Here is an 18,256-nt window from a genome sequence, read left to right as displayed (position 1 = left end):
TCTTTATTTGCTCTGTTGTCATTAATTTCTTTAATTTTATTTTGAAATGCTTCTCTCTTATCACTCTCTGTAATTTTGTCAATATTAAATTTCTTACATTTCTCATACTGCTTGGATATTTGACAACTTATTTTACATCTATATTTAACCTGTACTAAGTAATGATCACTGTCACAGTTGGCCCCTCTTAATGTTCTTACATCCAGGATATTCGTCGCAAATCACTTCTCTATGAGGACATGATCTATTTGATTGAAGGTTACCCCATCTGATTTCTACATTGCAAAGTTACATTTACCATTGCATCTTAAGGTCAGGAGCCCATAATATTATTTTTGTCTTTCTGTTATATGTCACAAGGAAAACAAACATTGTACTGAATAGTTTTAATATTTTACAAAATCTTTTTATCTTGAATAATGGTATAACAAATATTTTGAAACTGAAATTACGCACAGGTACTTATACTAGTTACATAGTGAAGACTTGACCATTTTTGTTATTAAATGACAGAGGCAAGAAAATACACTATAACAGGTATCAAAGATTTTGTTAACAAGGTTCACACAATTTTAAATGAACTATTTTATTTGAATCTGTTTTAAGTTGAAATGCAGATAATTTAAATTTGGAGGCATGAGGGGTCCTTGTGTGTGTAATGTGTTGTCACTAAGATTTAAAACTTTCATCTGAAACACATTTTACATTTGGGGGTGGGGGATGATGATACATATACTGTACTGGTGAAAGCCTACATTTTTCTGTTCTTGCCTCATTTACATTCAATTTATCATTTTCTTACATAACTACTACAAAAGACACATTACCAATGCCCTGTTCCGCATCAAACTTCTTCTGTGAAGAAGGTGCAGTGAAAGGGTTACCATATGGTATTGGAAACACAATCGAGGCTCGTGATGAAGATGGTGGATGGGATGGGGGAAGAGACCTCTTTCTTTTCCGATGTCCTCCCACACCAAGGCCTCCATGACCTTGCTGCTGAAGTGATGGGGGTGACGGTGAGTTGAACAAGCTGTCCACACCACCAACTACAATTCCAGGTGTAACTGTTGGGGTGTGATCCACATGACTGGCAATATGAGGGGATCCAACAGATGGCACCAGCAGTTCATCAGGTTTTAAGGATGGTCCTAAAGAAATAAACAACTGTTTATATCTACCTGACATATTTTCTCAATGAAACTTACTTATATTCATTCAATTTTAAGAATTTTACAAATTATGAATATGGAACTGGTATAACTGGAGGAAAGTAAGGTGAAACAGCAATAAATCTGAATGTGTATGTTACAGGCAAGGTACAAAATTAAGTACTGTATACAATTTCGAGGTTGTGATAATTTTTAACAAAAAGAGGGTGCCTATCGATGAAGTGGCAAACTAACTGTAGACTTTTCAGTTCTGTCTATGAAATCATCCACCACAAACCTCATTTCTGTACAGTCTGTGCAAGATGGATTCTGAAATAACTCATGTAGCAGCATATACACAACCTTTTGGACATATGTAAACAACCTTTTAAACTAGAATTATCATACTTTTTTAAGCTGAACTAATGCTGGTGACAAAATGTGAATCCATTACACTGAGTCAGACAGTATGGAATGGAAACACCCATCATTCCCACAAAAAAAAATATCTCAACCAACAACAGGAAAGGTTGTGCTCTGGGATTCACAGAAACAAATCCTTGAGGATTAACAGGAATGGGTGTAACAATAATACACAATACAATGAACTTCTGCATGATAAGCTGAAGCTGATGATTCAGAGTGAACGCTGAGGGAATCTGACAAAAGACGATGTGCTGCTGCAAGAGAATGTCTGTCCCCTTACTACCACCACCCACACTGTTCAGATGGTTCAGACACTCCAGAAAGTATGATCTGAGATCTTACAATATCCACCATACAGCCTTGACCTTGCACCAGTTGATTTTCATCTGTATGGACTCCTCAAAGATGCTTTAAGAGGTCACTGTTTTGTCAGTGAACATGAGCTAATGGAACAAACATGTGATTTACATATTATTTCATGTGTTTTTTCATCCCAATAACAGTTTTCATAAATCAATCCAAGTATTCAATGAATATCTAGGCATTCTACAAAATACCTAGGCATAATACACAAGAAATAATCAAAATCTGTTAATTTCACACTTTTTCTAAAACTGTTTGACATTCTATACAATGCCTACAAATTGTGTACGATACCAATGTTTCACCCATTGCCTGTATCATATACAAAATGTCAGGAATAGTTTCACAGGAAACAAATTTACAAGAACAAATGTAAAAGATGGTTCAGCCATATACTAAGAATGGGACATGTGTATTTAGGAGTAATCAAAATGACAACCTTCAAAACCCTAACCATACCAATTACAGAACTGCATTCACCTTAATGGCCACTGTGTTCAAAATGAGACACAACTCATGAAAGAAACCATCAGTAGAGAAATGCTGAAAGTAGTGGACATCATGTTCCTTATGTTATGGCACATTCCAAAATAATATTCTTTACTCAAGACTGTATACCATTCTTGTACTTAAAAAAGGAAACATTTCATCAGGGTTGCATCTCCTTTTAAACTCATTATAGTATCACAACATTAGATTCAGTTATAACTTTTCACAGAAATGTAGAACTAAGTACACATTAGGCCCATGATGATTAACTGATTTCATCAATCAATTAATTCTTTAATGAACACCAATTTCCCTTAATCATTCAAATAATGAAGACATAAGCAGTGTACAGCTTTAATTCTGTAAACTAATATTTTGAATTAAAGTTGGAAATATGCCACAGCTTTGCTCCTGTTGTTGTGCTTATATTTTGCATGATTCCTATTGACAATTTTTGTAATCCTGAGTTTCTATTCTTAAAAACTTGCTGTTGAAATCTGTTCAATGTCTCTGTTTATGTTGATTATATTGTAAGTAACTATGAAGGAACATAATATCAAAATGATTAATTTAAAATTGTTGGAGTGTAACCTGTCTTAACTCTGTTATTCAGACTCCAAATAAAATGTTTTGCATTAGTAAGCAACAATTCTGTTGCGATAATGTAAACATACATTAATTTTGTGATCATTTAAAATATTAATACATGGTTAATTCATAGCCATAGTAACTGTGGTAAATCAGATAAATATATGTAGGACCTCCCTTAAAGCACTGTTTCCTATTGCAATACTACTGAAAAAGCAATGATTTCATGCAATTTTATAAATTACAAAATGACAACTTACCATTTCTGTCATGTGCCTTAATCACCTTATGCATGGTACCAGCTTCTGTGTTAAGAAGCATGGCACATTCATCTGTTACCTCACATTCCTCCCCAGAACCTTCGCCCTCGCCATCTGTTAGTACAATCTCCTGCAAAACCAAGTGCCAAACTGCAGAAGGTAAAATGTCTACAAGATTTACACATCCACCGCTATGTTAGTATAGCCACCAGGACCTCCAACCACCCAAAGCAGCCCTGCAAATTTCCCAGTGCCAAATTACCAAGACAGACTGAGGACCGAGAGGGAACTATGTCATATGATAGAAAGAGAACTAATAAGCATGAAAGTCTATTTTCTTATATTAAGAGGCACTCAGAAAATAACTCCCCATTTTTACATGTTCTTTGTATACTGAGGGTACTGTGTATATCTATCCACCTGTTTCCGATACAACTGAACAATTTACAATAAAATTTGGTAAATGGGGGTCTACATTAAAAGCTGTTAAGCAAATTTAATTTTTATTTGTATTAGCACAATGTAAGTAATGCTTTGCATGAAGCTCAACTCAAATTCTGTCAAAAGCAAATGATCACACAAAAATTGGTACATGAAACAAAACACAAAGTGTATTGAAATATTTGGCATTTTGGTCTATATGTAATGGGGAGGGGAACCTTTATTCCTAATTTGTTCTGAATACAGTGGACTTGAACGTTTTTCTATACTATGCCATCACTAATTTTTCACAAACAAGTTCAGCATGGATAAAAAAACTATTAAATGAACATCAAGTGGTGTAAGAAATTCACATCTGCAAACATGCTTGGATAGAGTGTGTACTCTATCAGGGTATACTTTTCATTTCTTGCTTTAATGAGAGTCAGGACAGTGCAGAAAAATTCTGCTTTCATGTCACTCGTTGCAAAATTTCAATATATTCTGAAAGATCTCATAAAAAGTGCTCCTGTCCATAACACGGTCTCTATGTGCATTTTTCACTTGTTCATGAGTTTCACCCCATGATTTTTATGATATAGGCCCAACGAAAATTTTAAGCTTTATAATTAGAAGCAGGAAGATCATGACTAAGCGACTTTCAGCTTATGATAAAATAATGTCCAAAATATATAGGTTACCCAGTTGTTCATTTTTGTGGGTTATTTAATGCCTATATAGACTATATAGAATTGGATGGCAGGATGACTGAGGAACCTGTATGGATTTATAAATTATATGATCATGAAGGGTGTTAAAATGGATTTTGAAACAGATGGTCATGGCCTATTTGATATTACCATTCTGGAATCTGTCTTTAAGTGACTGAAGAGGACCAAAACAAAACTTCAGGAAATGAGATATATCCTGATGAAGATATGCCTTGGGTACCTCTAGGAAGTTACAACTACACAAACCTGCTCAATGGGGAATTCCCTTGTTTCATTTTAAAAGAAGATGGGGCATTATTTTCGCATCTTTATATTTAGCATCACAAAATACATAACATAATAACATTATAAAAAGACAATGTAACTTAGTTTTAAGGGTGAAGCACTGGACTCCAGTGCCAAAAGTCTCTTGCATAAGTCATGTCAAATTAAGTGCACAATTTTTCTGCATGTCTTCCCCAGCACATTCTCAGCATACACTTTTGCAAATGTGAAGTACACCACATCCTTGCCTCATGGTTCAAAATCGATATTAAACCATAAATATTCTTTGCCAGCTACATTTCTATCACTGTAAAAAGCAGAATACTTTCCTTACGCATACCCCATTCAAAAGCAGATTCACTTGCTATGCAGCAGGGATCAGAAAGCTCATAATGTATATTATGTGATTAGACAAACTAATGGGATCCATAAGATGTAGATTATTATTTGTATTTTCAAACACACAGGAGGTATTGAGAACTGAAAGTTTGATTTCATTAAATAAGCACACACGTGTGCAAATAAAATGTACTTATATTCCTTTATTACTATTTATATTTAATATTAATACTCAGATTTGAAGTGTTTATATATTTACTTATTTATTATCTCAAGCCACTACATCTATAATTATTGAATTTATATTAATGGGAAATATATTTTTGCTTCCAGAATAATGTCATGTGGAATGTGATGATGTATATGAGTAGTTTGGTAGAAGTTTATCGATATTCCAGTGGAACTTACTGCTGCCATCTTCAGGGTTGAAGTGCAAGAGAGTGTGTTCTGCCACAGTCCATAAACTTCTACATTACACAATGCCACATGCCAGAATACAGTATTCTTCACAGTCACCACAATAAAGACCTCAAATCACTAAAATTTTTGGTCACTGAATGCCTTTTAAGGAATATATTCCTTCAGCAATACAAGAAATTAATGTATCTGAATTAGTATATGCCCTAAGTCGTCATGTTGCTTCAAAAACAGGACAAGCCTTGAAAGCTCCTTTCCATTCTGCTTAGCATTACTAACTAAAATATTCCATTGCGAATACAGCTGAAACATCCACACATTATTAACACTTCCCATGTGTCTGAAACACTCTTACTGCTACTAATTCAGGTGCATGTGTTCTGAGTGTGTTTTCACAATTTCAAAAGTAAAAAATGTATCTTTTCTAACTGCAAAATTGGCCTTCAGAACAAGGAAAAGGAAAACATTCTCTGTAACATTTCTAGCAGAAGAATGTTATTTTAACTGTATGGAGTAATCTCATATAAATCATGTACCCACATTTCAGTTACTTAGGGCAAGTCATTAATGCATCTTCAAATGCTGATACTTGAGCATTATACAATGTACAAGACGTAAGGAAACTTTATGAACTCTCTGATAACACATAATGGTAAAACTGTCTGCAATTAAGAACCGGATCATGAAGACATGAAGATGGATGCAGATGTATCCATTAGATAACAGAGTGGGTAAAACCCAGAGCCAGTCTGGATAAGGTTGCAAAGCGAAAAGTCCCTGCTCATGTCAGGAATCTTATCTTGCCACCTAGCCTAAAGCCAGTAACTTTACTGACTGATCTATCCTGCACAACAGCAATATGTATTGAAAGTTCTATATCCAGAGATAAAGTGGTTAGAGCTTGAGGTGATCACTCACTTCAGTCTAGTGCTAAGGAATACAATGCATGTTCTAGTGGTGGAGTGCTCATGACAACAGTGTTAGTCTGGCTAACATTTTGGAAAATGAAATACAAAGTGTTACTTTCCTAGTTCAGTACTACTCCACATATTGGCTGGAGAAATGATAAGGTAACACACCTTTGCCATCTCAAGCTAGTCAAATGGGTGAGTAAGTTACCCTGGATTTTGGGAAGATAAGCATTAAGGCTGGGAAATAGACTGAATAGGCCAGTATAGGCTTTGATATTAGCAGTGCTGAATCTTCAGGTTTTCTACCAGTGCTAGTTGTTCTTTGTTTACAAGAGTATAAGACTTCATTCCCTTGTTCTACAAGCCAAGTGACTGAATGCTACTCTCTGACAGCAATTCACTCTTGTATTTGACAAAGGCTGTGGAAAGAAATAAAGCAACAGATACAATTATCCCTGAACCATTGCATAACCAAACAGCATATATATTCAACATGAAGCACCAAACCAGAACACAAATAGCTATATAATGCATATTCCTTGCACTTGGCTAGCCAGCTTACTCATTTTCTTGAAACTTTCCTTATGCCCACCAGCAAGCAAACTATCTCGTGAAAATCGATGTGTAGTCTCCAAATGGCAATTACAGGTGCTGTTGAGTGCCTGATAAATTAAACCACATTTCTCATTCACAGTTTGGATTGTTTATAAGAAATTAATTTTTGATAGCAATATTCTCAGTAGGCATGACATACTCTTACTGCCAGAATAAACATCAAGTTCCCAAAATTACGGGGCTACAATTTCAACCACAAAAGCATAGCCATCAACATTACTAACACAGACATAAAACAGATATTTCATCTCATTACATATGATAGTAACATTTATCCATAAGCTGTTGACCCTTAGTGACTGAGTTAAGTCAATATTCCCGTGTTAATTCTTTACTTGCTGTCTGTAAGTGCTGAATTTCCAGCATTTTATGAAACCTGAAGGCTCATTACCATGTTTAGTGATCCCTATATTTAGCCAGATGAATCCAGTCCACTCTCTTCCATTCTATTCCTTTACGCTCCATACTCAACCTACTTCCCTAATTTGGGGGGGGGGGAAGGAGGAGGCTTATGAGATCACCTTGCTGCCTGTGTGTCCATGTGTCCCCTCCCAAAGCCTGAAAGCTAGAATAGTGGAGCCAGAAGAGATGACAATTTCTATGCAATAACTTAGTTAACATATTTCCATGGCAACACACAATAACAGAAGAACTGCTGGACGCGGTGTTTTTTATGCAGTCTACTTAATATCAAATAGGCCTGCTCAATAAGCAGTGAAAGAAAACAGGCGATTAGTTCTTCCTCAGAACTTCTTATAACATGATCTTCCTATCCATGCTTAGGTCTTGAAAGTGGTCTCTTCCCTTTCTACCAGAACTCTGACTGCTTTGCCTTTCAGAATGATATATGCCTTATCCATGCTTTGATCATCTTAATATTTGGCGAGGAGTAAAAATCACGAACATCCTCATTATGCAATTTTACTCAGCCTCCTGTTACTTCCTCACATTTTCAAACCATCTGTCAGCTATCTTTATTCCATGGTTCTAGCAATGAGATATGAATGTATACTAGTTTTCTGTGCATACACTTCTAGACCAACTTCCTTCCCAGCGTCAAATAGAGCTTCTGTGCTCTTTCTTATAATGTCTCTGTTTCTGGGCAATAAATTAAGGGCATCAGCACAGACAAGGAACTGATGTGTCCCATAGGCCTGACAGCCTACTCCAAAACAAAAGCTGAAAAGCTATGACAACAAACATCTCCCTGTTTCAAACCATTGCAAACAGAAAACACAGACATATTTTTATGTACACAAACTTCAATTCAGATTTTATGTAACCCATATTAATATGTTAAAGGAGTGTTATGGGGTTTCATGGATATACTAAACTCAATGAGAATACCATTCCCTCTTAACTGAACCATAAGCATTCTTGATGATTACAAATGTCTGATGTACTGTTCAATTGTACTGCCACGTTTTCTATGGTATCTGAAGAATACAGAAAAACTGACCATTTAATTTAATTTCATTTCATTTCATTTCAATTATTCACCTTCCATAAATCCTGTCAAGAAGACATTCTCATGCGGATGTGGAGATTGTCCTAGTCACAGTCACAATTAAGAATTACAGTTGTCATACAACAGCATACACATTTGTAACAAAATACTGATAAACATATACAATATAATAATGATCTATTACATCAACATCCACAATGACAATCCCCTACAATTTCATCTCTTGCCAGTAGCATGCAACTGTTTATTTACGAGTACTATATTCACAGGTACCCTCCATGTCTGGAGGCCATTTCCTTCAGCTGCCGCCTGAGGATGTGCCATGCTGTGGTTACAAGGGACAAACATAATATGGCCATAAGTGGTGTACACAATATTTTGAATTGGAATGGTAGATGGCAGTGAAAGGTACCTACAGTTCAATCAACAATGCAGTGTCCATCTTTGTAAAAAACAAATATCCATTACTGATCGTGAAATTATAATTTAGTATATAAAGAGCTAATAAATGGAGAGGACATCCGCAGAAAGTGCGGCCAGAGATGGAAACTGTTTGAGGTTCTCCTGCTTGTTGCAATAGTGATCATTCAAAATACTGTATGGTTGCATAACAGTACTAGATTACAAAATGTACAAGGGGAAAATGGAGTTTATGATAATGATGTTGAATTAACAAATTTTGTAAATTTTTTCAATGTTTATTTTGTAGCTGAGAGTTAAATCACTCAAATTCAATTCAGACTCTACTCAGTCACCCTGATAAAGTTAATTAATGACTTTCGGCTAGGTACCCACCTCAGAATATATCAAAGTAGACCAGTATTGTTCATGTAACTAACTGGTGTTTTCTATTGTAACCTGTAATCACAGCTTCATATTGTGACGTGGATGGCGTAGCAGGAGGTGGGGGTCGCGTGAACTCTGTGATGTCACATACCCCCACTCCGTCCATCAGTGTGCAACGCTCGGGATACACCCCTTTCCCCGCGGTGACGTAACACGGGACACCGCAGTTGCTACGTAGACGTAAACAACTCTTGGCAGCACTGCCCATTAACGCCTTTGTAAACATGGCGGGGAGTCCGTGCAACGACTGTTCCTAGGTAGTCGGTAAACACGACGTTACACAACAGTGGTGCCTATTACGTAACTGTTTTCTGTGTTGTCCGTAACGGGGCTAAATAAAGAGCAGCGAACACTATTCACAGTCAGTTACGAGTTACGAGTTAGCCAGCAGTGAGTCAGTCAACCAGTCAGTTGTAGTCTAGCCTTCGCAGGCTACTGCAGATAGCAGTAGTTGTGAGATTGTAAATGGTGTGATTGTAAGAGCGAGTGTGTTCTTAAACTGTGCTGTGAAGAAACTGTGAAATACAATGAAACTTCAACTGAAAGACAAATAAAACTTATTTAGTTACATAGTGTCAGTTTAACCATAACACCCCCAAGCTGTCTCATGCACTCTGACCTTACCTGGCACAAAATTTACATCTAAATCCACCTCTCTAATCTTAGTTTGTATTTTCATCATATTGACACACAAACAATTTAACTACCCTCAGTAATTGATATCCATCAATATTCATTATTGACAGTATCCCTGAGAGGGTACACAGAAGTGTCAGGTAACTACCAATACCAATGACATTAACAATTTCACAATACTGAAGTTATCTAATTCTGAAAGCATATAATATACTTGTCAATATCAATATGACAGTAGTTCTTACGGTAACACACAACATGTTCCTACCTCATCTGGTTCAGGAACTGCAAATGTAACATTCAGAGGTTTGATATGTTTACTTTTGTATTTGTGATCCAGAAGGAGAGGTGTGTACAGGACATTCTTCCACTGACGACTCAGCACAATAACACCCTGTAAATAACACAAGTTACAACAAAGTAAACAAGCTGAATTCAGTACGAACCATCTGTAAGATCACCAAGCAGTTTCCTTTGACATTTTCAGGACTTCTTATTTCAGTGTGAAGTTATGAAATTTTTGTGAAAATCAAACTACGAAACTAAAATCTTATTCTTCTATCACTAAATTCTCAATACTTTTAACCACATTTCACTTTGAGGAAAGGACAAGGTGCTGAAGATGACACATTGCCCCAATAGAGATGAACTTACAGGAAAATGAGGGAAATTATGTTACGAAGAATTTCAAAGTTCATACTTTTTATCTAATAACTACATACATCATTTTTTGTGTGTGTTGATGATACTGAAAGTGACTTGTGCAGATTATTTGCTTCTTGTACGTACGATGATATCTGTTTTAAATTAATGGTTATCAAATATACTGTATAAATGACGCTAAATGTGAGGCACAGAGGAAATGCAACAATTTGAAGGCCAATATGTGACAACTGAAAAAGATCAAGGACAATTACTAGGTGCAAGATCCGACATTAGAAAGTTCTGTAGTCATAAAATGATCCACAATAAAGAGATGGACAGAAGAACTCAGCATGTGAAGGAGAAATGTAGCTAAGAATTTTGTCTGAATTAGTAATACAACTATTATTCCTTAAAATTTTTTACTCTCTTATCTGAGGTTCTTATAAATGAATAAATCTATATTACCATTTGTGTATGAATGATAGGATATTTATTAACATACATACCTGTCGAAGTGTGGATAACAGAGGAAGATCAGTTTCACGCAAATTTGCTTCTATTGTAGCCAGATCAGATTGTAGCATGTATTTCTGAAGCACATTACACAACTGACAAGAAGGATCTTCCTGCAGTGTCTTTGCTAAGGGTGTGTACCTTCCATATCGACTCTGTAATAAATTAAAATTTCAACACACACGCATATATATTTGTTCACATACCAGCTTCATCCTGTTCCTCATATACTAAGAGTAAATTACTGACGACTAACATACATGGAATCTTCAAGGCTGTTTAATAAATATTTCTCAAGGAATTTTCTTATGAGTATAATGACGATGATCTAGCATCATCATTGTGATATTTTCTTTGTACATTTAGAATTTTATTAAGACAAAGACTGTAAATGAATGAGGAGTAAGGTCCATAGCTCAAGCGGTTAGTCACCGGCTTCCCAATGTGGTGGCCCGGGTTCAATCCTGGGTCTGGTCAAGTGGGATTTGTGGTGGACAAAGTGGCGCTGGAGCAGGTTTTCTCTAAGTACTCCGGTTTCCCCTGCCAATCTTCATTCCACCAACTGCTCCAAAATCACCCTCACCTATCATCTGGGGCTGGTACAATAGGCCAGAAGTGGGCACAGTACAAGGGACTTAGTCCCACACCACTAGCAATAAAAAAAAGGTCCATCAGGTGCAAGAAGTTTAATATGGGATTATAAAAGATTGCTGACACATGTTTCAGCATTTGATTCATGTATTAGGAAGTGTAACAGCTCAGAATGTCTCTTAAAAAGACAAATACTGTACTCCATTAAACCTACTTCATAAATACACAATTTTAACTGCGTACACAGGGTGAGGTATTTTTCATATAAAATATGAGAGGAGTTTAAATGTGACAAATGTGACATGGACTTTATTCCTTTTTTCAGATCCTATAATTAAGACAAGAAAATAATATTACAGTCACTTTCTGAACTCCTCCTCTCAAATAAACACTTTTAACACTTTTAGTACCGTGAGACATTTTGCATTCCAATTTTGAAGAAATCTTTCAGTTGATGCCGACATCATTCCTTGCCTGAACTTTTCACCTTATCACTCAACCTGAATTGTGTTGGTAAGAACAGCTTGAATTAAAAGAATGGCTAGTAAGGACTAAAAGAAAGATGGAGAACATCCAAACTCAATTCAGTCAGTGTCACATGACCAGACTGGCAATGTACATAGATATGCATTGTTTTGGACACAGGAAGAAACTGGACAAAAGACATGGTTGTATCTTCTTTACAGCTGGTACCTGGGAGCTTCTGAGAGTGCAGTAGTAACCAGTAGTAACTGCTAGGTCTTATTCTAGATATCCACATCACTAATTAGCATTCTAAAACATAGTGACCATCATCCCACTTCTGCTGTCATGATCTTAAATATGTCAGTGAATGTTAATCTGTCTCTCTCCAGTCCATATAGAAAAGTCTGTTTTTGGAAGTAAAGTGATGGACCCATATATCTCATAAGAGGTTATCATATTATTTAAGAAGTCAATATGCCTTTTCCTCACAAATGCCAAAATTTAAACATATAAGTTTTTGATGCCAGCAGGTAAGTGGCATGAAAAAGAAAAGAAATGAATAGTAAATGATAACATAATTATGAATTTTTGGAGTCAGGATAGGCCAGGCGGTATGGGAATGAGCTGATGGCCTGGGCTCTAATCCCGGCAGTGCAAGATCTTTTTCTATTCAGCATACCATCCAGGTCAGCTCTGGGGTCCACCCAGCCTCCTATCCAATGGGTACTGCGGGCTAACTTCCTTGGGGTAAAGCGGCAGGAGCGTGAAGCTGACCACACCCCTCCATTTAATGCCAAGGTCAAGTATGGTGGTGCTATGCCACCACTCCGTCATATATCTTCATGGCATGAATGCATGATGGGTGGGCCATGATAATCTGGCCCTTGCACCGTGGCCATCAAAGTTCTGTTGTTCTTCCCCTTTGATTAACCCTTTATTAATCCTACAATTAAAATGAAATGTAGGATTTAGTTTATGAGGGTGTCATAGTAGTCACTTGGTTCCATGAAGAACTGGCCCAGGTGATGAAATCTTAAAATAAGCTATGGTCTCACACAATTGCATAGGATATTTGTAGCTGATTCATCTTCTTCTAGGCGCCTTTCAGAAGTGGGGTCATCTGTCATTCCCAGTTTGAAAAGGTGTCATTTTAGGTGACAGTGTCCTGTAAATAGTCCTGTCACCCATCTTAATTGGTCTCTGTTTAATTTCAACACTTCAGTCTTCTGGCAGAGGGCCCTGGCATAAGTCCCTTTGCCTGCTTGAGTCCAGTTCTTCATGGCATACCATTTAAATAATTAAGCACAGGCACAAGTTTACAACACTTGTGCTCTAGACACAAAACACAACACAACAGGAAGAGACACCCAGCACCATAAAATACATGAGTGCATAGATGGGACTACACATTGGATATAACAAATTATAACACAGAAGCACAGCAGTTTTCAGACACCTGATCATGACCTATGTCAGTTGAAACATGTAGTGCAATGTACAAGAGCTTTTAAAATAAGGTCAAAAGAAGCATTGTGTGGGTGTAGGAAACATTTAAATAGGTTTTAGAAGCACATGTTGCACATAAGATGATGAACCAACCAGTGACATTTGTTGAATGATTACTACATTACAGGAAAAAATAAAAGGACATACTGAACGAATGAGCTCTGGTAAGATCCTCCAAATTATAGCATAATATAACAAAGATGTGTTTTGTAATTTCAATAGCAGGGCAACCAGACTTCATATTTCAATGCGATAAGGGGCAGCAGTGACGGTGGCAGTGGCAATAATGATGACGTGGCAGGGGCCGTGGTGGTGGCGGCAGTCATGGTGACAATTATGACAACAACATTTGCAGTGACAAGATGAAATAATTACCTTCATGGGAATGTGGATCCCTTGGACATCTAATGCTTCTGCCATGAGGCAAGCAACAATGCCTGTAGAGCGTCTGTACATACTTCGAATCATGTGAACCACTTGAATTGCGAATCTGTTACTTGGATTCATCCACGCGTTAATTGCAGGTGATGCTGTACTCAGCAAGTTCCAATCCAACCTAACAGAAAATAATAAAATAATGAGGATTTACACTTGTCATATCAAGGAATCTTACTTATACTGAAGTCTTCAATGCCATACAACATATGCAGCTGACTACCATTCTGCTTGGAAACAAATGTATGCACTACTATGCCACAGCATTTCTCATGTTACGTGTCAGACCAGGGAAGCAGGTTGGTTCATAACTCACGTAAACATTTCAAACACACAACGTGTGTGTGTGTGTGTGTGTGTTTGGGGGGGGGGAATTACAACTGTTAGCACTGCCAAGCTGTGTGGTTGTATATCTGCATAACTCAACTTCTAGACCAGGATTCATCACTGACCAATAAGTAAACTGAGTTAATTATGTCACCGAGCAGCCTGGGGGGGGAATGATACCGAGTCCACTTGTTGCTGTTAAGCCTTTTGTACCAACCATGGAAAACAGGTGAGTATGAAGCAATAGGTTGGATGAGAATTGGCAAGGGAAACCAAAATACTAAGAGAAAACCAGCCTCAGTGCTATTCTGTCCACCACAAATCACACATGACCTCACCTGGGATCAAACCCAAGTCACAACATCATGAAGCCAGTGAATAATCACTTAAGCTATGGCATGGCCTACTGAGTACTGTACTTTGAGAGTATGAGGTACAGGCTGGAGCTGGTATCTGAGAATGTATAGTGTGTTGAAATTTTAATTTATTACAAAGTTGATATAAATGATAAAACACCCTTAGCAAGGACACTAAAAGAATATCCTACTTGTTAATTGTGTAGTGTGGTTCAGAAGTGTATTCTGCAGGCTGACTTGGCTGGATTTGAAGTTAATTTGCATGAACTGATCTCCCACTGTCATCCACACTTCAACAGGCACATATATTCAGTAGTTGCCTACCAAGCACACACATTGAATCAGTGAGATTACAGCTCCAATGTCTGTGTAGCTCTACCAACTGTGTGATTTCCTACATTGGCTACCTATACAGTAATGTTCCGTATTTTATAATTAGACTTGAAAATTCGTACTTGGTTCATCCCACACTTATCTAACTACAAGAAAATCTGACATATAAGACAAACACAAAAAGGTCATAGTAGAACATTTTAAAAACAATAGTTTTATTACTTATAGACATAAAATTTGTACCATTCCATGCCACTAACATAATTCTTATATTCATTTCTTCAATAGGTCCACAGAATACTTGTTTCACATTTTTGCACCCAGTAACTTTCCTTTCACTTTATTTTAAATTCCATAGATCCTTTTCAGGTCACACATGCCATAGGATATAGAACATGTCAAAATACATAAACACATACATAAAAACAATGAACCCATCAACATGCAATACAGTCACAATACAAAATTTGTACATAAAATATTCAAATATGATCAAATTTATACAGATATATGATTATCGTTGTCACCATCATAAATCAATAAAAAAGACCTATTCATAAAATAGAAGTTTGATGCAATTATTTCGGGCACATACCTACAAATACTTAATTTAACAGTCCAAATATAGTACATTTCATCAGGATTTAAAAATTAGAATATACAATAAAAATTCAGTATATACAATCAGTCATTTCATAGCAAGAACCTTAAAATTTGAAAACTATTTATTAACATATTCCTCTACAGGATAAAAGGAAATGAGCTGTGAGTAAACCATTCATGACCATCTTAATTGTATACAGTCATATGTTATTTAAGGCAGATGGTCTATTACAATACCATACTACCATAAAATTTACACCCTTAAATGCTGAGCAACTAGTCAGTGGGTAATACATCATGTGTAAAATTTACCTAACAAACAATTCAAGAGAATATCTGGATTACAAACCTATGTCTTCTTTATATTGAAAGTAGAGTAAAAAGAATGATGACATAAAAACCTCTTTAATGTAAATGTAAAGCTTTTCTCATCATTGACCAAAATCTTTATTGATTGTGGAAGTTGACTGAACACTTTAATACTTGTTATATAGGCTCCTTTATTAAATTTTGAAGTATTCACACTAGGTACATGTAAATTACCTTGGGATCTAGTTGTATATTCATGAATCTCGTTATTAAAGTTAAATGAATGTTTATTATTATTTATATATAAAAGTCATGAGTATATATACTGAGAATATAATGTTATAATTTCCAATTTCTTGAAAATATCCCTGCAAGGTTTAGTGTTCGTTACGATTCTAATAATTTTCTTTTGCAAGATAAACACTTTCCTGGCATGTGAGGAGCCACCCAGAAGATTATACCATAACTCATGATGGAGTGTATGTAAGCAAAGTAGATTGACCTTAACATTGCAAATGATACAATATGTTTTATATTTCGCAATGCGTAGCACGCAGAGGATAATCTACTGATCACTAGGTCAATATGCTGTTTCCAAGATAATACATCATCAATAATCAAACCAAGGAACTTAGTTTCTGTTACACTGGAGATACTTTCCTGATCATAATTAATTTGTGTCATTGTGTTACAATTCATGGACCGAAACTCTAAATACTGAGTTTAAATACTGAGTTTAATGCTTAAATATAATATACTGAGTTTTATTGAAATTTAAAGTAAGTACATTAACAATATTATATTTAAGCATCCTGTTTTATTGAAATTTAAAGTAAGTAAATTAACAATATTATACTTAAGCATCCTGTTGCACTCTACACAATAAATGATACAAAATCCGTCCCAAGTGCAAACAATATATATTATATGTCCTTGATCTTGTTATCCTCTACACTACATGTTTCAGCCTCTAACGGCCATCATCAGGTGTATACTCTTACGTTACTGCCACACTGAACCCAGTCTAAAATTTAACATTTAAAAAACACATTGTTATTTCTTCGTTATTATCAACATTTACCTCGTTGATATCTGTCTGGTATGTAGATTATTTTGCACACGTCAATTTTGGTTTTTCTGTACTAGCACTATAAAATCTTTAGTTATAATTTTAAAATCCTTTAAAAATTTCTCTAAATTTTAAATTTAAAATTGTTAGGGTTACTCGCCCTATGTCTAAGTTCTGCAGCGGCTAGTTCTTGTTTCCACACTGTACAGGTGTTATTCTGTGTAGTCTTCCTGTGTGCATGCCGCTGCTTGTCTTTACTACATGTGCTGTCTGATGTATTGTACAATGCACATTGTTTTCTAAAAAATACTTTGCTGTTTCTTAAAATAAAGAACCATCTCATCTACTCTTTTTCTTCACCCAAACAGCTCATACATTTCTCATGTTTAGATCAGTCAAAACTGTTATTTATTATGTATATTAAATACATTACTTTTTCTTCCACAACAGCAAAAGTAATATCTGTACATCAATACCTCTAAGAAAACTTGAAATTTACTTTTGACTTGCATCTTGTTCGAAGCAAGCCATGTTAAATTAAGTTTACTGTTGATACACTTTAAAATCAGCGATTTGGAACACAAAAACGAATACATTTTTAACATAAAAGACGTATTAATATTTCATAAAGCCAGAGAATACTGTGCACACAAAGCCCAACTAAGTTCCCTATGATGACTTCCATCTATCTTGCCAGAGACAACACGCTACTGTGCAATCACTTTCTCTGCATATCAACCATGCACAGCATTGCGTCAAGTTAGGCATGTCCTTGAATCATTAAAAATAAATATAGCTGAAAAGTGTCCCTTTCTGTAACATTAATTTAACCTTATGATTAATTAAATTATATTTGTAAATATAATTTATACTTATAATGTAAGTGCACATAGAAGGCACAGTCTCAATATCTTTTACCCACCTCTGCAATCAACCTTTCTGCTGCTGTTGGTGCAGATTAATCCAATGAAGGTTTATTTTACAGAAAATGTTCTGACTAGTTAATTTAAATCTTTGCTGAACAGTTCTGACTGTTTACAATATTATATTTAAGCATCCTGTTGCACTCCATACGATAAATGATATAACCTCCGTCTCAAGTGCAAACAATATATTCTTGTGTCTTTGATCTTGCTCCCTACACTACATGTTTCGGCCTCAGACGGCCATCATCAGGTGT

At 35.9% G+C, this 18,256-nt stretch overlaps 1 protein-coding gene across 1 annotated transcript in view; it reads right to left on the bottom strand.

Moving 5' to 3' along the window:
• Positions 1-18,256, bottom strand: part of LOC111873092 (transmembrane protein KIAA1109) — a 169,575-nt gene that overhangs the window by 79,819 nt on the left and 71,500 nt on the right. The window contains 5 exon segments of the mRNA XM_033754961.1: positions 828-1,151; positions 3,278-3,407; positions 10,193-10,318; positions 11,076-11,237; positions 14,020-14,200. Of these exon segments, the coding sequence (XP_033610852.1) occupies positions 828-1,151; positions 3,278-3,407; positions 10,193-10,318; positions 11,076-11,237; positions 14,020-14,200 (923 nt within the window).

This window comes from Cryptotermes secundus, unplaced genomic scaffold, assembly GCF_002891405.2.
Source record: "Cryptotermes secundus unplaced genomic scaffold, Csec_1.0 scaffold120, whole genome shotgun sequence".
Taxonomy (NCBI): domain Eukaryota; kingdom Metazoa; phylum Arthropoda; class Insecta; order Blattodea; family Kalotermitidae; genus Cryptotermes; species Cryptotermes secundus.
This window is presented reverse-complemented; position numbering and strand designations above follow the sequence as displayed.